General features: G+C 43.7%; 2 protein-coding genes across 2 annotated transcripts in view; one reads left to right on the forward strand and one right to left on the reverse strand.

Moving 5' to 3' along the window:
• LOC121533052 (gastrula zinc finger protein XlCGF7.1-like) overlaps positions 1 to 22981 on the forward strand; it is a 75285-nt gene extending 52304 nt beyond the window's left edge. Inside the window, exon 2 of the mRNA XM_045216570.1 lies at positions 22006 to 22981. Coding sequence (XP_045072505.1) covers positions 22006 to 22634 — 629 coding nt within the window. The 3' untranslated portion in view covers positions 22635 to 22981. The remainder of the gene's footprint in view (positions 1 to 22005) is intronic.
• On the reverse strand, positions 752 to 8453 carry LOC121533050 (zinc finger protein 431; the record flags this gene model as incomplete). The annotated part of the gene is made up of 2 exons (XM_041838817.2): positions 752 to 2135; positions 8342 to 8453. Coding segments are annotated over 2 exons (1254 nt in total), but the record flags the coding sequence as incomplete, so codon positions are not given.
• Positions 22982 to 25519: the final 2538 nt, after the last annotated feature.

The raw sequence follows: 25519 nt of genomic DNA on the forward strand, positions 1-25519 counted from the left end.
ACAAGTCATGTGTGCATAATTTTAGAACTACCTGGGTTCCGATGATATGTAGGAATGTTATTCATGTCAACAACTGGGGGTAGTGAATGTTTTTCATGTCGACAACTTATAAATGTTATCAGAACAAGTAAACACATGTTCATATTCCTTGATGACTAGTACAACAATTAAGTCAATGAAACACAACTACATTCAAGAGGTTTCAAGGTTAGAAAAAAATAATCAAAACGAGGTTTTCAAGGTTGGAATAAAGAAATCTGAATTATATTAATCTATTTGTTAATTTACATTTTGAAATATCCAAATCATAAAATTAACATCCACATTTTTATTGATTCATTCAAAGTTTATAATCAAAACCAAATACACCTTTCGCCCGAGTGGCGCAGTGGTCTAAGGCACTGCATCGCAGTGTTAGCTGTGCCACTAGAGATCCTGGTTCAAATCCAGGCTCTGTCGTAGCCGGCCGCAACTGGGAGACCCATGGGGCGGCGCACAATTGGCCCAGGGAAGGGGAGGGAATGGCCGGCAGGGATGTAGCTCAGTTGGTAGAGCATGGCGTTTGCAACGCCAGGGTTGTGTGTTCGATTCCCATGGGGGACCAGTATGAAAAATAAATAATAAATAATGTATGCATTCACTAATTGTAAGTCGCTCTGGATAAGAGTGTCTGCTAAATGACTAAAATGTAATTCAATCTGATTTTAGATTTGACCATGTCTGGAGATGAAAAATGACAAACAAATGTAGCCATATTTGTGAGTATGATTTAATACACACAATTACATTTCATGACACATAAACAAAAACACTAATTCTCAGTCAAAAACATAAGTCAGAATACAGCCTCTCTTTTCTCTCATGTGATTTCAGGTCCTCTGAAAATGTCTTTCCACAATGAGAGCAGTGGTGTTTTCCTCCTGTGTCTGTATTCTTTCATGTTCTTTCAAGCCCCTTAACTGAACAAAACCCTTTTCACACTCGGAGGTGCGGCTACACTCCTTTATGTGTCACCTTATGCATTTTCAGGTTCCCTAACCAGGTAAAACGCTTTCCACACTGAGAGCATTGGAATGGCTTCTCTCCTGTGTGTGTCATCTCATGCGTTTTCAAGTTCCCTAACCGGGTATAACTCTTTCCACACTGAGAGCACTGGAATGGCTTCTCTCTTGTGTGTATTGTCTTATGCGCTTTCAGATGTGATGACTGGATAAATCCCTTTCCACACTGAGAGCACTGGAAAGGCCTCTCTACAGAGTGTGTTCTCGCATGCTTTTTCATCTCCCCTAATGATAAATACTTATTTTCACACTGGGAGCAGTTATAGGGCTTTTCTCCTGTGTGTGTATATATCTTATGTGATTTAAGGGACCCCAACCTTCTAAAACTCTTTCCACACTGGGAGCAGTGGTAAGACTTCACTCCTGTGTGTGTTCTCTCATGCTCTTTCAGTTGCCCTGACCAGCTAAAACTACTTTCACAATGGGAGCAGTGATAAGGCTTTTCCCCTGTGTGTATTCTTTCATGTGATTTCAGGTCCCCTGATCGGGAAAATGTATTTCCACACTGAGAACATTGGAATGGTTTTTCTCCTGTGTGTATTCTTTTATGTAGTTTAAGGTTGCCTAACCGTGCAAAACTCTTTTCACAATGTGAGCAGTGGTAAGGTTTCACTCCTGTGTGTATTCTCTCATGCATTCTTTGGTTCCCTAAACGGGTAAAACTCTTTCCACACTGAGAGCAGTGATAAGGCTTTTCCCCTGTGTGTATTCTTTCGTGTGATTTTAGGTCCCCTGATCGGGAAAATGCCTTTCCACACTGAGAGCATTGGAATGGTTTTTCTCCTGTGTGTATTCTCTTATGCTCGTTCAGATGTGTTGACTGGATAAATCTCTTTCCACACTGGGAGCATTGGAAAGGCTTCTCCCCTGTGTGTGTTCTCTTATGGTTTTGAAGGTGCCCTAACTGGGTAAAACTCTTTCCACACTGAGAGCAGTTGTAAGACTTCTTCACTGCATGTGTTCTCTTATGGTTTTTAAGGCTCCCTAAATGGGTAAAACTCTTTCCACACTGGGAACAGTGGTGTCGTCTCGCTGGTTCAGATGTCTCTGGTTCCTCTGAGTCTGGTCTCTCTTCTGCCAAAGACAAACAGAGTGGTTAAACAGGGAGACCTGAATGAAATCTCCACATACATTTCTATTTGAGTCATTTAGCAGACCCTCTTATCCAGAGAGACTTACAGTCAAGTGCTCTTTGCATGTGATGCATTTGCTCTATTGTTTACATTTGCATTGCCCATGTATTTTAGTGTGTGGCTTTAAGGGAATAGTATGGTCACTATCCAGAGCAACTTGCAGTTAGTGCATCCATCTTAAGGCAGCTAGGTGAGACAACCACAACAGTGATAGTAAATACATTTTCCCTCAATGAAGTAGCACATTATTTGGTCACAGCAATTTTTTGAGAATTTTTTAAATAATTCATAATGACCTGGCCTGTTTCCCATAATAGAACCAGGCTAATAATGACTAGCTATCTTTTAAATTAGCATGCCCTTGTGTTCTTACATTAATTTAGACCGATTTACTGTAACAGCAAAGAAAAGAGCTACCACGACAACAAAACAAAAACATGGGGAGGACTGATTTCCACCAGTTTTTTCAGGAAAAAACACAATTTTTAATAGAAAAACAAAATTGAATGTTCTAATTCCACAACAATGCTTAAACCACATCAGGGGACAATTTGTTAGTTCTGGGATTTTTATTTTATTTTTTGTGTGTAGTTAACCTTTTATTCAAGTGCCACCAGCCAGACAGTCGTGTTTGTCTAGCAGTGTTTCTGTAGTGCAGTTGTGATGGGAGTTTTCAAAACAAATGGCCACGGAAATGACGCAAATAATCCCGATTCTGCCAGGTAGTCATAGCCTACTTTGTAGTTACCTTTTAATTGCCTTTCCGTCTACCAGAAGACATTAGCGTCGCTAACGGCGACACAAAGTGGTAGACATCTAGGCCCTATGCATAACGCACACACAGGGCTCAACATTCAGGTACACAGGGCTCAACATTCAGGTACACAGGGCTCAACATTCAGGTACAGAGGGCTCAACATTCAGGTACACAGGGCTCAACATTCAGGGACACAGGGCTCAACATTCAGGTACACAGGGCTCAACATTCAGGGACACAGGGCTCAACATTCAGGTACACAGGGCTCAACATTCAGGGACACAGGGCTCAACATTCAGGTACACAGGGCTCAACATTCAGGGACACAGGGCTCAACATTCAGGTACACAGGGCTCAACATTCAGGGACACAGGGCTCAACATTCAGGTACACAGGGCTCAACATTCAGGGACACAGGGCTCAACATTCAGGTACACAGGGCTCAACATTCAGGTACACAGGGCTCAACATTCAGGGACACAGGGCTCAACATTCAGGTACACAGGGCTCAACATTCAGGGACACAGGGCTCAACATTCAGGTACACAGGGCTCAACATTCAGGGACACAGGGCTCAACATTCAGGTACACAGGGCTCAACATTCAGGTACACAGGGCTCAACATTCAGGTACACAGGGCTCAACATTCAGGTACACAGGGCTCAACATTCAGGGACACAGGGCTCAACATTCAGGTACACAGGGCTCAACATTCAGGTACACAGGGCTCAACATTCAGGTACACAGGGCTCAACATTCAGGTACACAGGGCTCAACATTCAGGTACACAGGGCTCAACATTCAGGTACACAGGGCTCAACATTCAGGTACACAGGGCTCAACATTCAGGTACACAGGGCTCAACATTCAGGTACACAGGGCTCAACATTCAGGTACACAGGGCTCAACATTCAGGTACACAGGGCTCAACATTCAGGTACACAGGGCTCAACATTCAGGTACACAGGGCTCAACATTCAGGGACACAGGGCTAAACATTCAGGTACACAGGGCTCAACATCCAGGTACATTTGCTCAACATTCAGGTACACAGGGCTCAACATTCAGGTACACAGGGCTCAACATTCAGGTACACAGGGCTCAACATTCAGGGACACAGGGCTCAACATTCAGGTACATTTGCTCAACATTCAGGTACATTTGCTCAACATTCAGGTACATTTGCTCAACATTCAGGTACATTTGCCAGTGGCACAACTTAAATTTACTGTCCAGGGGTCAAGATCTGGCGATTTGACAGGAAAGTGAATGATGCGTGCAACATTTCAATAGCAGATGATTTTATCTTTCATTTGCGTGCTGAGCAAGTAGCCTATACAGGGTTCATACAGATATTGGCAAGTCAAATTCAAGGATTTAGGACTTTTTCAAGCACTTAAATTGTCATTTTCAAAGACCTACATTTTATGTTTAATTGTTGTAATAGCATATATGGGCAGCAGGTAGCTTAGTGGTTAAGAGCATAGTGCCAGTAACCGAAAGGTCGCTGGTTCTAATCCCCGAGCCGACTAGGTGAAAAATCTGTCGATGTGCCCTTGAGCAAGGCACTTAACCCTAATTGCTCCTGTAAGTCGCTCTGGATAAGAGCGTCTGCTAAATGACAATTTTTTTTTTTTTTAATAAAATATAGGAAAAGAAACTCCCCCCAAAACATATGCTCAAAAAGTATGCATTAGCCTACCACTTTAACAATAATGTTTATTTGTATTTTATTTGCCTACCCAATGGCATTATGCATTAACGTTCACATAATTAACATTGTAAAACACTCAGAATAATGTGGGCCTGACTAAATAGACAGCATGCTCCCCACACAAACACACTGATGAAGTCTGTCCATGTGGTAGTAGTCATAGAGATGTTGAAGACTTATTGAATAATGTGGGCCTGACTAAATAGACAGCATGCTCCCCACACAAACACACTGATGAAGTCTGTCCATGTGGTAGTAGTCATTAGAGATGTTGAAGACTTATTGAATAATGTGGGCCTGACTAAATAGACAGCATGCTCCCCACACAAACACACTGATGAAGTCTGTCCATGTGGTAGTAGTCAGTCTCACGATTTGAATTGTTGAAGACTTATTGAGGAGTTATTCAGAGGGTCGGACACGAGGCGTATGTAGCAAGGGCTTCTAACGATCATGGTCAAAAAGAAAGCCAGTCACGTGGCGGACACCAGCGGCCCCCTACCGGACGAGCTAAACACCCTTTTCTCCACAACGACTCTGAGCCCCTGAGGACAACGAGGGCTACGTGCTTACGGTCTCCACGGAGGACGTATGGAAGTCATTCAAGCATGTTGACCCTCACAAGGCTGCTGGCCCAGACCGTATCCCTGGCCGCGCCTTCAGAGCATATGCATTTTCAATCTCAGAGCATATGCATTTTCAATCTCAGAGCATATGCATTTTCAATCTCTCTCTAGCTCAAGCTGTTATCCCCACCTGCTTCAAGATGTCCACTATCATCCCTGTGCCCAAGAAAGGGAAAGTAACTGAACTGAATGACGAAGCGACCATTAGCACTCACTTCCGTCATCATTGAAGTGCTTCGAGAGACTAGTCAAAGACCACATCCCCTCCTCCCTGACACACTCGACCCTCTCCAATTTGCCTACCGCTCTGACAGATCCACGGACGAGGTGACCGCCATTGCACTGCACACTGCCCTCACCCACCTGGACAAAAGGAATGCATATGGGCTCATCACAACGCTGGGACTGAACTCCTCACGTAGCATTCAAGACCTGCTTTATGAGGTGCTACAAACCCATGGCAGGATTAAACAGATTGCTATTCAGATAAGATTTACTTGGGTTCCAGCCCATGTGGGGGTGGAGGGGAACGAGGCAGTAGATGCTCAGGCTAAACAAGCACTTAGTAGTGGGGATGTTGATGTTGAAGTGTCAATGGGCAAGGCAGAGGCAAAAAGACTGATATATACAGTGATGTTGCAGAGATGGCAGGAGCAGTGGAATAGAGATAATAAGGGAAGGCATTTATTTCAAGTACAGAGGAAAGTCGGGGAGGGGAGGACGGCAGGAAGGGACAGAAGAGAGGAGGCTATTTTTACAAGATTAAGGGTGGGACACAGCCAGTTGAATAAGACCTTAAATGTGATAGGAAAGCATCCAACAGGAAAGTGTGATTATTGCTAGGAAACAGAGACCGTGGAACATGTATTGCTACACCATTTTGTATACATCTGGCCCTTCATTGGACACTGTGTTAACAAACCTCCAAACGAGCTTCAATTCCATACAACACTCCTTCAGTAGCCTCCAACTGCTCTTAAACACTAGTAAAACTAAATGCATGCTCTTCAATCGAACGCTGCTTGCACCCGCCCACCCGACTAGAATCACTACTCTCGACGGGTCTGACCTAGAGTTTGTGGACAACTACAAATACCTAGGTGTCTGGTTAGACTGTAAACTCTCCTTCCAGACTCACATTAAGAATCTCCAATCCAAAGTTAAATCTAGAATCGGCTTCCTATTTCGCAACAAAGCCTCCTTCACTCATGCTGCCAAACATGCCCTCGTAAAACTGACTATCCTACCGATCCTTGACTTCGGCGATGTCATTTACAAAATAGCCTCCAACACTCTACTCAGCAAATTGGATGTAGTCTATCACAGTGCCATCCGTTCTGTCTCCAAAGCCCCATACACTACCCACCACTGTGACCTGTACGCTCTTGTTGGCTGGTCCTCACTACATGTTTGTCGTCAAACCCACTGGCTCCAGGCCATCTATAAATCACTGCTAGGCAAATCCCTGCCTTATCTTAGCTCATTGGTCACCATAGCAGCACCCACCCGTAGTCTGCGCTCCAGCAGGTAAAAAAATAAAATAAAATAATATGCCATTTAGCAGACGCTTTTATCCAAAGCGACTTACAGACATGCGTGCATACATTTTTGTGTATGGGTGGTCCTGGGGATCGAACCCACTACCTTGGCGTTACAAGCGCCGTGCTCTACCAGCTGAGCTACAGAGGACCACAGGTATATCTCACTGGTCATTCCCAAAGCCAACACCTCCTTTGGCCGCCATTCCTTCCAGTTCTCTGCTGCCAATGACTGCAACGAATTGCAAAAATCTCTGAAGCTGGAGACTCTTATCTCCCTCACTAACTTTAAGCATCAGTTGTCAGAGCACCTTACCGATCACTGCACATGTACACAGCCCATCTGAAATTAGCCCACCCAACTACCTCATCCCTATATTGTTATTTATTTTGCTCTTTTGCACCCCAGTATCTCTATTTGCACAATCTCTTGCACATCTAGCATTCCAGTGTTAATACTAATTGTAATTATTTTGCACTATAGCCTATTTATTGCCTTACCTCCATAACTTGCTATATTTGCACACACTGTATATATATTTTTTCTGTTGTATTTTATGACCTTATGTTTTGTTTTACCCCATATGTAACTCTGTGTTGTTGTTTTTATCGCACTGCTTTGCTTTATCTTGGCCAGGTCGCGGTTGTAAATGAGAACTTGTTCTCAACTGGCTTACCTGGTTAAATAAAGGTGAAATAAAATTTAAAATAAATAAAATAAAAAATACAATGTGGGCAGTATCAGAGGGAAAGAGAGAGGATAAAATCTAGTATGAGGGAGAAGAGGATACAGGAAATGAGTTTAAAGAGTATATTGAGTAGAACGTCATTAGATATAGTCACAACAGAGCTGGCAGGTAGGATTTAGTTTCTCCCTGTCTCTGGCCCACACTCCAGTACAGTAGGTGGCGGTAATGCACCATAACGTTGGATGCCAACTGCTGATAAACCCCACCGAAGAAGAAGATTTCTCAGCTAAATTACACTTTTATTCTGTATCACTCAACTCTCATTTATAACGATTCTCGTTTGCAATGAGAGGGATATAGCTAGATATAGGGCCTATGTATTGTTGATGTAGTCGTGGATGGATCAGAAGGATAGCAGGTGCGCGAGATAAACTATCAATCGGCCTATGCGTCATAATTACCTTTAGACATCTGACCTGCAATTTGTAAACAAAGCTGCTGTACTTAAAATTCGTAAAACCTTCAGTTTTATCAATTGGAAGTGACCCAAATAGCAATTTTATTTCGAGATATATTAAACCTGGAAAAAAAAAGAGACATTTTATTTGGGACTTACTGATTCTATGGGATGTCGAGTATTTAAACTGAACAAAGCACTACATAAAGAGAAATGGGAAGCATTTGATCCATTGTCAACGTTCTGTTGGTGGCCCCCACTCTTGGTAGCTTTAACAACATATTCAAGTGTAGAACTTCAGTAGAATGCACCTTAAAAACCCACACATTGATTCAACTGCGGAGTTGTTTTTAAGACAGTACTCACTGGCGTTAATCAGATCTCCTGTCTTCTCTTCTTCTCCCTCTTCCTCCAGCGTGACAGTAATCTCCCCCTCCTCCTTCAATCCAGAAACTGCATCCTCCTCTTCCTCCTCCTCCTCCTCTTCTTCTTTCACTCTGAAAGCTTCTTCTTCTTCTTCTTTCACTGTAACAGCTTCATCCTCTACTTCTATTTTGACAGTAACAGCCTCTTCTTCCTTCTCCTCTTTCACGAGAGTTTCCTTCTCCGTCCAGCAGACCTCCTCTTCTTTAGCAGGAGGGGAGTAGTTTAGTGAGTTCATGGTCGGGATGTTAGCTAGCTAGTTAGCATTAGTGCTAGGCTAATTTAGCAAGCCAACTAGCTGACTTCTAACAACGTAAAATGAAATTAAATGCGGCAGCTAGCTATACAATAGAAGTATGTTTAAAACACAGAGGCTAATATACACAGAAAGTGTCTAAAGAGCATTAATGTTTCGGCTATGTTGGCTAGCAAGCTACGGAGGAGGCTGACTAGCTGTTGTTGAAGAAGCGTCCCGTCCACTAGATTATACGTCACACCAGCAGCTTCGCATGCAAGACGCATATCGCCATCTATTGACTGGAGTGGGTAACGCAGTTGAGAGAAACGTTTATTTTATTGCCATTTACGATCTTGAATACACGACATGCGTATGTATTGTGTTTTTCACAAGATAGCTTGTTTGTAGACATACTGAATGAGTTTCAATGTTGTACAGCAAGCTTGGGCCCAACTAGTCAAGCAGTATGTTAAGTGGGCGAGTATCATAGCATTGAAGTACAGTGTCGCTGCGTCTGTAGTCAAATAATGACATATGTATAGAACATTAGCCAGGTTGTATCTGGTTATTTGAGTTACCTTTTTCACCTGCTTTTTGAATGAGGCGGTTGGAATCAAGATGCCAAGGTACTTTATAATCAGATACCACCTGGAGCTTCTCCCCTGACACATAAGACATCTAGCTCAGTAGCATCAGTTGCCCTCTTTGAATAGAACATTACAGAGAGGTGCAAACGTGAGTCACTGAGCCACTTTGTAACATGGACCATTTCTGTGCAGCTTGCCTTTTGCTCTTTCGATGCACGTACATCCCTGTATTTGACCATTGGGGCATGCCCACATCATAGCTGAGGGTGGGTGACATCTCACTGCTCACTCTGACACACTGGGTAAAATGTTATCCATCTTAAGGCATCAGGGAAAAAGTTGAACTTGAACAGTTTTGAGACAAGGACCTCATGGTTAACAGTATCAAAGGCTTTCCTTAGGTTTAGAACACAGCCCCAACAACGCCCCCTTTGTCCATTTTGAACTTCACATTTTCCAGAAATGCTCCCTGTAGTAGGGGCGGCAGGTAGCTTAGTGGTTAAGAGCGTTGTGCTAGTAACAGAAAGGACGCTGGTTCTAATCCCCGAGCCGACTAGGTGAAAAATCTGTCGATGTGCCCTTGAACAAGGCACTTAACCCTAATTGCTCCTGTAAGTCGCTCTGGATAAGAGCGTCTGCTAAATGACTAAAAAAAACAAAAACATCTTGGTTAGTAGTAGTAGTAGTAGTAGTAGTAGTAGTAGTAGTAGTAGACATCTTGGTTAGTGCTCCCTGTAGTACACATCTTGGTTAGTGCTCTCTGTAGTAGACATCTTGGTTAGTGCTCCCTGTAGTAGACATCTTGGTTAGTGCTCTCTGTAGTAGACATCTTGGTTAGTGCTCCCTGTAGTTAACATCTGTTGATGTTACATTTGATGCCGGAACGCCGAGGCATGCGTTGAAATGCCAAGCGGTGTGCCGATGCCTGTATAATTTTATCAGAAGCACGTGATCAATGACATCCGAAGCTTTTTTTCCACCTGATTGGTTTGGCATTGGTTTTGGTAGAAGACAAGAAGGCTACGCTGTGCATGCGCTACGTGGTGTGGGACGTAATCTATAAATAGCTGTGCAGCGACGCTCCCCATCCAACCTGACAGAGCTTGAGAGGATCTGCAGAGAAGAATGGGAGAAACTCCCCAAATACAGGTGTGCCAAGCTTGTAGCGTCATCCCCAAGAAGACTCCAGGCTGTAATCGCTGCTGAAGGTGTTTCAACAAATACTGAGTAAAGGGTCTGAATACTTATGTAAATGTAATATTTCCGTTTTTTATTTTGAATACATTTGCAAAAATTACTAAAAACCTGTTTTTGCTTTGTAATTTTGGGCTATTGTGTGTAGAATGATGAGGGGGGGAAACTATTTAATCCATTTTAGAATAAGGCTGTAATGTAACAAAATGTGAAGGGGTCTGAATATTTTCGGAATGCACTGTATATCACGGTGTCTTCGTATTGTCTCAGCCTTAGGCCTAAATATCACGGTGTCAAAGCATGCAATTATCACAACACATAGGTTGTAATAAATTATGCCTTTTTTTTTCCTGGCTTGGCTTTCCTACCGATTTTACCCACAGCTACAGAGGAAGGTATCAACTGGTATAGAGGAAGGTATCGGCTGGTATCTAGGAAGATATCTACTGGTATAGAGGAAGGTATTGGCTGGTATCTACTGGTATAGAGGAAGGTATTGGCTGGTATAGAGGAAGGTATCTACTGGTATACATTTTAGTCATTTAGCAGACACTCTTATCCAGAGCGACTTACAGTTAGTGAGTGCAAACATTATTATTTTTATTTTATTTTTATACTGGCCCCCCGTGGGAATCGAACCCACAACCCTGGCGTTGCAAACACCATGCTCTACCAACTGAGCTACCTCCCTGCCAGCCATTCCCTCCCCTACCCTGGACGACGCTGGGCCAATTGTGCGCCGCCCCATGGGTCTCCCGGTCGCGGCCGGCTACGACAGAGCCTGGATTCGAACCAGGATCTCTAGTGGCCTTAGACCACTGCACCACTCGGGAGACTATAGAGGAAGGTATCTACTGGTATAGAGGAAGGTATCTACTGGTATAGAGGAAGGTATCTACTGGTATAGAGGAAGGTATTGGCTGGTATAGAGGAAGGTATCTACTGGTATAGAGGAAGGTATTGGCTGGTATAGAGGAAGGTATTGGCTGGTATAGAGGAAGGTATTGGCTGGTATAGAGGAAGGTATTGGCTGGTATAGAGGAAGGTATCTACTGGTATAGAGGAAGGTATTGGCTGGTATAGAGGAAGGTATCTACTGGTATAGAGGAAGGTATTGGCTGGTATAGAGGAAGGTATTGGCTGGTATAGAGGAAGGTATCTACTGGTATAGAGGAAGGTATTGGCTGGTATAGAGGAAGGTATCTACTGGTATAGAGGAAGGTATTGGCTGGTATAGAGGAAGGTATCTACTGGTATAGAGGAAGGTATTGGCTGGTATAGAGGAAGGTATCTACTGGTATAGAGGAAGGTATTGGCTGGGATAGAGGAAGGTATTGGCTGGTATAGAGGAAGGTATTGGCTGGTATAGAGGAAGGTATCTACTGGTATAGAGGAAGGTATTGGCTGGTATAGAGGAAGGTATCTACTGGTATAGAGGAAGGTATCTACTGGTATAGAGGAAGGTATTGGCTGGTATAGAGGAAGGTATTGGCTGGTATAGAGGAAGGTATTGGCTGGTATAGAGAAAGGAATTGGCTGGTATAGAGGAAGGTATTGGCTGGTGTATTGGCTGGTATAGAGGAAGGTATTGCTGTAAGAAGTAAGATTCTCTAAAATAAATCTCCAGTCAACGTTGTTGCTAGCACTTTCCCTCAAAATAAAACGTACCATCTGGGTTAACTTGGCCGAGCTTATGAAAACAGATGTAATGTGAGTGTCATCCCAGATGTGGAAAAAACACAGTTTTCAAAGCGTAGTACATCTAATGTTTACCTAAGTACAACGTCATTACTAGTTGTTACACAGGATTTAGCTAGTTAAAATGAAGTGTATCTTGAGAGGTACTTGAGTTGTAACTAATGTGCCCTTAAACAGTCATTACCCATTCTGACAACCGGCCCTCATTTTAAAGCTTCTGGAAGTGTGATCCAAGTGGGAGGATAAACACTAAAGTACACCAGAGTACATGTAATATCTGAATAAATACAATGTACTTACTAGTTGTTACACAGGATTTAGTTAAAATTAAAGTGTTTCTTGAGGGCGTAAAAATTAAGTGTGTATTTCTATTACAGCATATTGGACGACTGTCATTCCATATTCCATTCACCCAGCTCAATGTAACAGCGATAGGTTTAGGCTACTACATGATACTTGAATTTTCTCTATACCATTCATGAGGTTACTGCACCCTAGCCTACGGATGAACGATTACACAACGTAGGTGCACACAGGTTGAGAGAAAATGTTGAGGTGACACATGGACAGACAGCGACACATTCAATACCGCCTTGTACACTCTTGCCTGCATCTAGCTGATCTAGGATGTAAACATTAGTCCAACGGTTGCAAATTAGAGTTTCTATTTGACAAATTAAATAATACGAAATAAAAGTAACAAATAATTAAAGAGCAGCAGTAAAAAGAACAATAGCGAAGCTATATACAGGGGGTACCGGCACGGAGTCAATGTGCGGGGGCACCGGTTAGTCGAGGTAATTGAGGTAATATGTACATGTAGGTAGAGTTATTAAATTGACTATGCATAGATAATAACAGAGAGTAGCAGCAGCGTAAAAGAGGGGTGGGGGGCAGTGCAAATAGTCTGGATAGCTATTTGATTAGATGTTCAGGAGGCTTGGGTGTAGAAGCTGTTTAGAAGCCTCTTGGACCTAGACTTGGCGCTCCGGTACCGCTTGCCGTGCGGTAGTAGAGAGAACAGTTTATGACTAGGGTGGCTGGAGTCTCTGACAATTTTTAGGGTCTTCCTCTGACACCGCCTGGTATAGAGGTCCTGGATGGCAGGAAGCTTGGCCCCTGTGATGTACTGGGCCGTACGCTCTACCCTCTGTAGTGCCTTGTGGTCGGAGGCCGAGCAGTTGCCATACCAGGCAGTGATGCAACCAGTCAGGATGCTCTCGATGGTGCAGCTGTAAAACCTTTTGAGGCTCTGAGGACCCATGCCAAATCTTTTCAGTCTCCTTAGGGGGAATAGGTTTTGTTGTGCACTCTTCACGACTGTCTTGGTGTGCTTGGACCATGTTAGTTTGTTAGTGATGTGGACACCAAGGAACTTGAAGCTCTCAACCTGCTCCACTACGGCCTCGTCGATGAGAATGGGGGTGTGCTCGGTCCTCTTCTTTTTCCCGTAGTCCACAATCATCTCCTTTGTCTTGTTCACGTTGAGGGAAAGGTTGCTGTCCTGGCACCACACGGCCAGGTCTCTGACCTCCTCCCTATAGGCTGTCTCGTTGTTGTCGGTGATCAGGCCTACCACTGTTGTGTCGTCGGCAAACTTAATGATGGTGTTGGAGTCATGCCTGGCCATGCAGTCATGAGTGAACAGGGAGTACAGGAGGGGACTGAGCACGCACCCCTGAGGGGCCCCCGTGTTGAGGATCAGCGTGGCAGATGTGTTGTTACCTACCCTTACCACCTGGGTGGCGGCCCGTCAGGAAGTCCAGGATCCAGTTGGAGAGGGAGGTGTTTAGTCCCAGGGTCCTTAGCTTAGTGATGAGCTTTGAGGGCACTATGGTGTTGAACGCTGAGCTGTAGTCAATGAATAGCATTCTCACATAGGTGTTCCTTTTGTCCAGGTGTGAAAGGGCAGTGTGGAGCGCAATAGAGATTGCATCATCTGTGGATCTGTTAGGGCGATATGCAAATTGGAGTGGGTCTAGGGTTTCTGGGATAATTGTGCTGATGTGAGCCATGACCAGCCTTTCAAAGCACTTCATGGCTACAGACGTGAGTGCTACGGGTCGGTAGTCATTTAGGCAGGTTACCTTAGTGTTCTTGGGCACATGGACTATGGTGGTCTGCTTGAAACATGTTGGTATTACAGACTCAGACAGGGAGAGGTTGAAAATGTCAGGGAAGACACTTGCCAGTTGGTCAGCGCATGCTCGGAGTACACGTCCTGGTAATCCGTCTGGCCATGCGGCCTTGTGAACGTTGACCTGTTTAAAGGTCTTACTCACATCGACTACGGAGAGCGTGATCACACAGTCATCTGGAACAGCTGATGCTCTCATGCATGTTTCAGTGTTACTTGCCTCGAAGCGAGCATAGAAGTAATTTAGCTCGTCTGGTAGGCTTGTGTCACTGGGCAGTTTGTGGCTGTGCTTCCCTTTGTAGTCCGTAATAGTTTGCAAGCCTTGCCACATCCGACGAGCGTCGTAGCTGGTGTCGTACGATTCAATCTTAGTCCTTTATTGACGCTTTGCCTGTTTGATGGTTTGTCGGAGGGCATAGCGGGATTTCTTATAAGCGTCTGGGTTAGAGTCCCGCTCCTTGAAAGCGGCAGCTCTACCCTTTAGCGCAGTGCGGATGTTGCCTGTAATCCATGGCTTCTGGTTGGGGTATGTATGTACGGTCACTGTGGGGATGACGTCATCGATGCACTTATTGAGGAAGCCAGTGACTGATTTGGTGTACTCCTCAATGCCATCGGAAGAATCCCGGAACATTTTCCAGTCTGTGCTAGCAAAACAGTCCTGTAGCTTAGCATCTGCGTCATCTGACCACTTCTGTAGTGAGCGAGTCACTGGTACCTCCTTCTTTAGTTTTTGCTTGTAAGCAGGAATCAGGAGGATAGAACTATGGTCAAACTCGCCAAATGGAGGGCGAGGCAGAGCTTTGTACGTGTCTCTGTGTGTGGAGGAAAGGTGGTCTAGATTTTTTTCCCTCTGGTTGCACATTTCACATGCTGGTAGAAATGAGGTGAAACGGGATTTAAGTTTCCCTGCATTAAAGTCCCCGGCCACTAGGAGCGTCGCTTCTGGATGAGCTTTTTCTTGTTTGCTTATGGTCGTATACAGCTTGTTGAGTGCGGTCTTAGTGCCAGCATCGGTTCGTGGTGGTAAATTCACAGCTACGAAAAATATAGATGAAAACTCTCTTGGTAAATAGTGTGATCTACAGCATATCATGAGATACTCTACCTCAGGCGAGCAAAACTTCCTTAATATTAGATTTTGTGCACCAGCTGTTATTTACAAATATACACAGACCACCACCCCTTGTCTTACCGGAGGCAGCTGTTCTATCTTGCCGATGCACCGCCAGCTGTATGTTTTCCATGTCGTCGTTCAGCCACGACTCGGTGAAACATAAGATATTACAGTTTTTAATGTCCGGTTGGTAGGATATTCTTGATCGGAGCTCATCCATTTTATTATCCAATGATTTTACGTTGGCTAATAGGACCGATGGTAGAGGCAGATTACCCACTCGCTGTCGGATCCTTACAAGGCACCCCGACCTACGTCCCGATATCTCCGTCTCGTCTTCATGCGAATGACGGGGATTTGGGCCTTGTCGGGTGTCTGAAGTAAATCCTTCACGTCCGACTCATTAAAGAAAAAAATATTTGTCCAGTACGAAGTAAGTAATCGCTGTCCTGATATCCAGAAGCTCTTTTCGGTCATATGATAGGGTGGCAGAAACATTATGTACAGAATAAATTACAAATAACGCAACAAAAAAAAACACACAACAGCATAACTGGTTAGGAGTAAAACAGCAGCCATCTCCTCTGGCGCCATTATAATTCAGCGCTGTTTCCTCTTCAGAAAGTAAATCCCTCAGGCAGATTTAACGACGACTTGGGGGCAGTGGGTTCAGAACAACTACTACCAAAAAACTATACAAATTATAACACCACCCAAAAGGGCACTTTGGAGACTGGAAGGGCAAAGGGGCATGTGGTCTACACAGGTAGAGCCCTGTCTGTCCACGTTGCCTTTGGCAAAGGGGGCACTGCTTCATGTGGCAGCTCAGTTAACTAACCCATATGCCGCTGGGTGAGAAAAGTTTTCATTGTTTTTGGGGCAGAATTATGTGAGGTGTTTATGTGTTGTTAGCGATGTGTCTTGGTCAATTTAGCTCGGAATATGCCACCCTAGTCAATCTGTCACCTAATCCTGCCTAATGGGCAGCTCAATCCTGGAGGAAAGTATTGGCTGTAAGAAGTAAGAGAGAACATAGCATCTGATTGTTTTTAAATGACTACTTACGACATTGTTTGCCAGAATAAACGATGTAATGGACATTTTTCAAATCTGCGTTACAGAAATAAGTCTCTCACTGTTGCCGCTTGCTACAGAGCCCCCTCAGCCCCCAGCTGTGCCTTGGACACCATATGTGAATTGATTGCCCCCCATCTATCCTCAGAGTTCATACTGCTTGGTGACCTAAACTGGGATATGCTTAACACCCCGGCCATCCTACAATCTAAACTAGATGCCCTCAATCTCACACAAATTATCATTTAATTATCAATTAACAACCCTAAATCCGTAAACATGGCACCCTCATCGATATCATCCTGACTAATTTAGCCTCTAAATACACCTCATCTGTCTTCAACCAGGATCTCAGCGATCACTGCCTCATTGCCTGCGTCCGTAATGGGTCCGTGGTCAAACGACCACCCCTCATCACTGTCAAACGCTCCCTAAAACACTTCAGCGAGCAGGCCTTTCTAATTGACCTGGCCCGAGTATCCTTGCAGGATATTGACCTCATTCTGTCAGTAGAGGATGCCTGGTTGTTCTTTAAAAGTGCTTTCCTCTCCATCTTAAATAAGCATGCCCCATTCAAAAAAATTCTGAACTAAGAACAGATATAGCCCCTGGTTCACCCAAGACTTGACTGCCCTTGACCAGCACAAAAACATCCTGTGGCGTACTACATTAGTATCGAACAGCCCCCGCGATATGTAACTTTTCAGGGAAGTCAGGAACCAATATACACAATCAGTTAGGAAAGCAAAGGCTAGCTTTTTCAAACAGAAATGTGCATCCTGTAGCACTAACTCCAAAACGTTTTGGTATACTGTAAATTCCATGGAGAATAAGCACACCTCCTCCCAGCTGCCCACTGCACTGAGGCTAGGAAACACTATCACCAACGATAAATCTACGATAATCGAGAATTTCAACAAGCATTTTGTTACGGCTGGCCATGTTTTCCACCTGGCTACCTCTACCCCTACAACTTGTCCATGCCCCCCCCGCTTCTCCTTCACCCAAATTCAGATAGCTGATGTTCTGAAAGAGCTGCAAAATCCGCCGCCGAAATTGCCTGTTCAACCTCTCTTTCGTATCGTCTGAGATCCCCAGAGATTGGAAAGCTGCTCATCCCCCTCTTCAAAGTGGGTGACACTCTAGATCCAAACTGTTACAGACCTATATCCATCCTGCCCTGCCTTTCGAAAGTCTTTGAAAGCCAAGTTAATAAACAGATCACCGACCATTTCGAATCCCACCGTACCTTCTCCGCTAGGCAATCTGGATTCCGAGCTGGTCATGGGTGCACCTCAGCCACGCTCAAGGTCCTAAACAATATTATAACCGCGATCGATAAAGGACAGTACTGTGCAGCCGTCTTCATCGACCTGGCCTTGGTTTCTCAAATGACTGCCTCGCCTGGTTCACCAACTACTTCTCAGATAGAGTTCAATGTGTCAAATCGGAGGGCCTGTTGTCTGGACCTCTGGCAGTCTCTATGGGTGTGCCACAGGGTTCAATTCTCGGGCCCACTCTATTCTCTGTGTATGTCAATGATGTCGCTCTTGCTGCTGGTGACTCTCAGATCCACCTCTACGCAGACAACACCATTTTGTATACATCTGGCCCTTCATTGGACACTGTGTTAACAAACCTCCAAACGAGCTTCAATGCCATACAACAATCCTTCAGTAGCCTTCAACTGCTCTTAAACACTAGTAAAACTAAATGCATGCTTTTCAATCGAACGCTGCTTGCATCCGCCCGACTAGAATCACTAGTCTCGGCAGGTCTGACTTAGAATATGTGGACAACTGCAAATACCTAGGTGTCTGGTTAGACCGTAAACTCTCCTTCCAGACTCACATTAAGCATCTCCAATCCAAAGTTAAATCTAGAATTGGCTTCTTATTTCGCAACAAAGCCTCCTTCACTCATGCTGCCAAACATGCCCTCGTAAAACTGATTATCCTACCGATCCTTGACTTCGGCAATGTCATTTACAAAATAGCCTCCAACACTCTACTCAGCAAATTGGAAGTAGTCTATCACAGTGCCATCCGTTTTGTCACCAAAGCCCCATATACTACCCACCATTGTGACCTGTACGCTCTCGTTGGCTGGCCCTCACTACATATTCGTCGCCAAACCCACTGGCTCCAGGTCATCTATAAATCACTGCTAGGCAAATCCCTGCCTTATCTTAGCTCACTACAGACCCCCTGGTTCGATTCCAGGCTGAATCACAACCGGCCGTGATTGGGAGTCCCATAGGGCGGCGCATAATTGGCCCAGCGTTGTCCGGGTTTGGCCGGTGTAGGCCGTCAATGTAAATAAGAATTTGTTCTTAACTGACTTGCCTAGTTAAATAAAGGTAAAATAAAAATAAAATTGGTCACCATAGCATCACCCACCCGTAGTATGCGCTCCAGCAGGTATATCTCACTGGTCATCCCCAAAGCCAACACCTCCTTTGGCCGCCATTCCTTCCAGTTCTCTGCTGCCAATGACTGGAACGAACTGCAAAAATCTCTGAAACTGGAGACTCTTATCTCCCTCACTAACATTAAGCATCAGTTGTCAGAGCAGCTTACCGATAACTGCACCTGTACACAGCCCATCTGTAATTAGCCCACCCAACTACCTCATCCCCATATTGTTATTTATTTTACTAATTTGCACCCCAGTATCTCTATTTGCACAGCATCTTCTGCACATCTATCACTCCAGCGTTAATACTAAATTGTAATTATTTTGCACTATGGCCTATTTATTGCCTTACCTCCATAACTTACTACATTTGCACACACTGTATATAGATTTTCTATTTTTCTATTGTGTTATTGACTGTACGTTTTTATTTATCCCATATGTAACTCTGTGTTGTTGTTTTTATCGCACTGCTTTGCTTTATCTTGGCCAGGTCGCAGTTGTAAATGAGAACTTGTTCTCAACTGGCCTACCTGGTAAAAAAAAAATACTCCAGTCAACAGATGGCGATGTGAGGCTTTCAGGTGATCTAGTGGACGGCAGACTTCTGATTCAACCACGTCGGTTGCTTGCTAGCGAACATAAAACCGAAACACTTTAGACAATCTTGCAGGGACGGCCTGTTCAATAGGGCGATATGGGCGACGCACTGCCAAACGGGAAAAGGAAGGGATTTTTTTTCTAATCAATTATATCACGGCAACAGTAGTTATCAGTGTTCACGTCTGATCTGCCAGCCACTAAATGTCAAATCAGGCTAAAGTCGTGCTTCAAATGGCCCCGCCCGTTTTTGGGGCGATTTCAGTCAAGTTGAAAATCGCCCAGAAGTCTCTCATAGCCTGTCATGTAAAATCTATTTTTTTCAAATTTCAAAGCTTTCAATACATTCTCTATGGGTGTCTGTGGGCTTGCACTTACGCGCTTTCGTCATACGTGACGTAACCATGAAACGTAACTAAGACAATAGCGGCTAGCAGCGTCTCTGTTGCGACCTACAGTGTGGCGTTATTTTATGTTTTTAATTTGTAGACTTAGTTTACAAACATTCTGCCAACCATGGATTTCCAGTGGTTGGTTTGGACTGATCTTGTTGATCGTGTACATACCGCTACGAACGGACTAAATAATGAAAACGCTGCTGGCAGCGGAATCCCAATACAGCTGGGAGACTTGGCTGGATGACAGAGTCCCGGACAGAGAAGTGGAGCCGGCCGGCTTCACCCTGGTCAGAGCGGACCGCGATCCTGGTAAGAGAGCGACTCTGTACCCCGACATTGAACTGCTTTCTGTGTCATTGCGACCTTACTATCTGCCCCGTGAGTTCCCCCAATTGTTTGTTACCGTTGTGTACTGTTGATAATCACAAGTTTACTGGAGAACTGAGACCAAGTAGAGACTTTGGACAGGGTGGATATGGTATAATAAAGGCAGTTTATTCAGAGGTAAAGATATCTGGAATCGCGTGCACGGACTCGTTCGTCAAACTCTTAGGGAGAAGAGAGCCCCGAAAACATTGTGTGCAGACATTTTATACAATAAATGATGTAGGTTGAATCTAGTAGTTCTGATCTTCTGATTGGTCCTGATGAGTTGGGCGAGGTCCCCTCCACTGTTGCATTGGCTCTGAGTCGGGTTCTCTGTCTTCAAATGTTCAGCCTAAAGAGAGGGGATTTTTTGTGTGTGTGTGTGTGTGTGTGTGTGTGTGTGTGTTTAACAGTGATGATGTGTGTGTGTGTGTTATCAGTGATGATGTGTGTGTGTGTGTGTGTGTGTGTGTGTGTGTGTCCTCAGAGCAAGAACTTCGTGAGTTGGAAGAACTGAGAGACCTATGGCGTGGGTGTTGTCCTTGGCCACCTGCTGACAAGGCTGACAAGATAGGACTCTTTTGTCCATTGTTATAGGATAGGAACAGCATTGATTGAAAACAAACGCCCAACACAAAATGGGTCATGCACAAGATTTTAGTCAGACCAAGCTATAACATTATATATTTACTACGACAGTACATTCAACCAAAAGCTAATATAACAAAGGCATCAGAGATTATTTATAATCTGTCACAGAAACTGGAATCCATCTCCCCAGATCAGTCAATAAATGCTTCTGGTATTGACTTATATGCTGCCCCTGTCTTCATGTTGTTGCTGGACATATCTTTTTTAAAATGTGTGTAGGTCACCTAAATCATCAGAAAAATTGCCCCTCCTGAGAATTTTTTCAGGAGCCGCCACTGCAATCTTGTGTATATTAATGTCAGTGTTTTTAAAAATAATTCTGTTTACTAGTTAAAAAACGTAATTTGCGTGCTCAATTAAATTGGCTAATTTGTTACATTGATAACTTTACTGGACTATGCTAATGCTAACTATCTAGCTAGCTAACATCCCCGACCATGAGCTCACTAAGATATACTGAGAAAGAAGCTCTGGGGCTGAACATTATCGTAAAAGAATATGAAGATGATGATATTACATTTAAAGGAGAGGAAGAAGCTTTCAGAATAAAAAAGGAAGAAGAGGAGGTGATCACATTGAAAGAAGAGAATTTAGTGAAAGAAGAGGAAGAACCTTAGGTGGACTCCAATCAAGTTGTAGATACTTCTCAAGGATGATCAATGGAAACAGGATGCACCTGAGCTGAATTTCCCGTCTCAAAGTAAAGGGTCTGAATACTTATGTTGTTGTTGTTGCTGTTACAGAAAATCTATCCAAATAAATGGAAAAACACATTTGTCATTATTAGCCTGGTTCTATTATGGGACAAAAATTACTGTGACCAAAACATGTGCTATTTCATTGAGGGAAAATGTATTTACTATCACTGTTGTGGTTGTCTCACCTAGCTGCCTTAAGATGGATGCACTAACTGCAAGTTGCTCTGGATAGTGACCGTACTATTCCCTTAAAGCCACACACTAAAATACATGGGCAATGCAAATGTAAACAATAGAGCAAATGCATCACATGCAAAGAGCACTTGACTGTAAGTCTCTCTGGATAAGAGGGTCTGCTAAATGACTCAAATGGAAATGTATGTGGAGATTTCATTCAGGTCTCCCTGTTTAACCACTCTGTTTGTCTTTGGCAGAAGAGAGAACAGACTCAGAGGAACCAGAGACATCTGAACCAGCGAGACGACACCCCTGTTCCCAGTGTGGAAAGAGTTTTACCCATTTAGGTAGCCTTAAAAACCATAAGAGAACACATGCAGTGAAGAAGTCTTACAACTGCTCTCAGTGTGGAAAGAGTTTTACCCGGCTATGGAATCTGAGAAAGCATGAGATGACACACACAGGGGAGAAGCCTTTCCAATGCTCCCAGTGTGGAAAGAGATTTTCCCAATCAGGGGACCGGAGAACACATGAGAGAGTACACACAGGAGATAAGCTTTTCCAATGCTCTCAGTGTGGAAAGAGTTTTACCCGGTTAAAAAACCTGAGAACACATGAGAGAGTACACACAGGAGAGAAGCTTTTCCAATGCTCTCAGTGTGCAAAGTGTTTTACCCAATTAAGGAACCTGAAAGCACATGAGAGAACACACACAGGAGAGAAGCCGTTCCAATGCTCTCAGTGTGGAAAGAGTTGTATCCAGTTAGGGAATCTGAAAAGTCATGAGAGGACACACACAGGAGAGAAGCCTTTCCAATGCTCTCAGTGTGGAAAGGGTTTTACCCATTTAGGGTACCTGATAACACATGAGGGGAAACACAAATGATGGTAGCCTCAACTCTGCTCCCAGTGTGGAAAGAGTTTTACCCAGTTAAGGTTCCTGAAAGAGCATGAGAGAATACATACTCTTCAGGTCACTCTACTCATTGTGGAAATACATTTTCAGAGGACCTGAAATCACATGAGAGAAAAGAGAGGATGTTTTCTAACTTATGGTTTTGACTGAGAATTTGTGTTTTTGTCATGAGATCTAATTGTATATATTAAAACATGCTCACAAATATGGCCTACATTTGATTTTCTATTCTTCATCTTGAGGCATGGTCATATCTAACATCAGATTTGAACAAATACAATTTCTATTTTGTTTTGATTATAAACTTTGATTGGATATAAACTGCTAGATGTTAATTTTTTTATATGGATATTTCAAATTGTAAATTAAACAATAACCTTCAAACCTCTTTAATTTAGTTGTATTTCATTGAGTTAATTTGTGTACTAGTCATCAAGATAAAGGAGTATGAAACTGTGATTACTTGTTCTGATAACAGTTTTACATGTTAGTCATTTAGCAGACGCTCTTATCCAGGGCGACATACAGGAGCAATTAGAGTTAAGTTCCTTGCTCAAGGACACAAAGAGAGATTTATCAGCTAGTCGGCCGGGGGATTCGAACCATCAACCTTTCGGTTACTGGCCCAACGCCAGGTTACCTGCCGCCCTAAAGTCTTTCCTCGATTTCTCGCATCCTCATTGGAGGAGAAGTTCTGAGGTGATGATCTCCTCCAATGCGACCTGAGAAGGTGCACAGAGAGGATGCCAGAAATCAAGGAAATACCTGAGATATTCACCCTAGTAGATAGCCGTTCTACCGATAGGGAATGGGAACCTCTAAAACAGTCACAATCTCAAGTCAATCCAAGCAACATTCCAGGCCACACCCACTAACCCCCACAGTTTAAAAACATACAATGACATGAGGACATCCAGAGTTTTTAAGGGATAGTTTAAGAACACTGATGTTTTGCTACAGAGGCCAACCGGAAAACATTTTTAAAACAGGCTTTAAAATCAACAATCATACAATACATGACCAAAAGTATGTGGACACCTGCTCATCAAACATATCATTCCGAAATCATTGGTATTCATATGGAATTGGTCCCCCCTTTGCTGCTATAACAGCCTCCACTCTAATGGGAAGGCTTTCCACTAGATGTTGGAACATTGCTGCGGGGACTTGCTTCCATTTAGCCACAAGAGCATTAGTGAGGTCGGGCACTGATGTTGGGTGATTAGGCCTGGCTCGCAGTCGGCGTTCCAATTCATCCTTTAGGTGTTCGATGGGGTTGAGGTCTGGGTTCTGTGCAGGCCAGTCAGGTTCTTCCACACCAATCTCGACAAACAATTTCTGTTTGTGCACAGCGGCATTGTCATGCTGAAACAGGAAAGGGCCTTCCCCAAACTGTTGCCACAAAGTTGGAAGCACAGAATCGTCTAGAATGTCATTGTATGCTGGAGCGTTAAGATTTCCCTTCACTGGAACTAATGGCTTAGCCCAAACCATGAAAAACAGCCCCAGACAATTGTTCCTCCTCCACCAAACATTGCAGTTGGCACTATACATTGGGGCAGGTAGCGTCCGTCGCCATTGAAATGCATATCAATTTATAACATTTTTGACATGTGTTTTTCTAGATTTTTTTTGTTGTTATTCTGTCTCTCACTGTTCAAATAAACCTACCATTAAAATTATAGACTGATCATGTCTTCATCAGTGGGCAAACGTACAAAATCAGCAGGGGATCAGATACTTTTTTCCCTCACTGTAACTAGCTTCTCCCTGTTTGATGCAGTCCATGACAGGTACAGCATAATCATATTTGATAAATAACCTAGCACCTCTCTCCCTCCTCTCGTGCTTTATCAGCTCAGGTTAATAAAGTAGCTGGTGCTTTCCTCACTCGGGTTGAGAACAGGTCTAGTTGTCCTAGGGTCCGTTCAGAATGGGTCTTTATATAGATTTTTATTCATGCATATCAAGTGGGAAAGCCCCAGGTCCCTTTCGGAACGGGTCCAACTTTTTGGACCCGTGAAGACCTCTACCTCCATTCCAGGATATCTGAAAAACCTCTGAATTTTGTGGAAGCTACCAGATTTTTTCAACCCTAATAGGAAGTTTTATCATGTGTAGGTTTCATTCAGGTCTTTCTGTTTAACAAAATAATATGTCTTTGACAGGAGAGAGACCAGATTCTCACTCTGACAGCGGGAAGAATCCTTCCGGGGAACCAGAACCAGAGACGCCCAAACCAGCAAGACGACACCTCTGTTCCCATTGTGGAAAGAGTTTTACTAAGTTACGGAACCTAAAACAGCATGAGAGGACACACACAGGAGAAAAGCCTTTCCAATGTTCCCACTGTGGAAGGAGTTTTACCATGTTAGTTAACCTGAAAAGGCATGAGAGAATACACAAAGGAGAAAAACCTTACCAATGTTCCCAATGTGGTAAGAGTTTTACCGTGTTAGTTAACCTGAAAAGACATGAGAGAATACACACAGGAGAAAAGCCTTACCAATGTTCTCAGTGTGGCAAGTGTTTCACCCAGTTAGGTAGCCTGAAAATACATAACAGAATACACTCTGGAGAGAAGTCTTACCACTGCTCCCAATGTGGAAAGAGTTTTAACCAGTTAGAGCACCTGAAATCACATGAAAGAACACATTCAGGAGATAAGCCATTCCACTGCTCTCATTGTGGAAAGACATTTTCCTGGTTAGAAGACCTGAAATCACATGAGCGAATAAACATATGTTTTTGACTGGGAATTTGTGTTTTTGTTTATGCAACCTGACTCACAAATATTAAATCAAATTGTTTATATGAAACCTTATGTCCACCAGAATGTCCACTAGAGCTGTTGC

Source organism: Coregonus clupeaformis, unplaced genomic scaffold (assembly GCF_020615455.1).
Source record: "Coregonus clupeaformis isolate EN_2021a unplaced genomic scaffold, ASM2061545v1 scaf0740, whole genome shotgun sequence".
Classification (NCBI taxonomy): domain Eukaryota; kingdom Metazoa; phylum Chordata; class Actinopteri; order Salmoniformes; family Salmonidae; genus Coregonus; species Coregonus clupeaformis.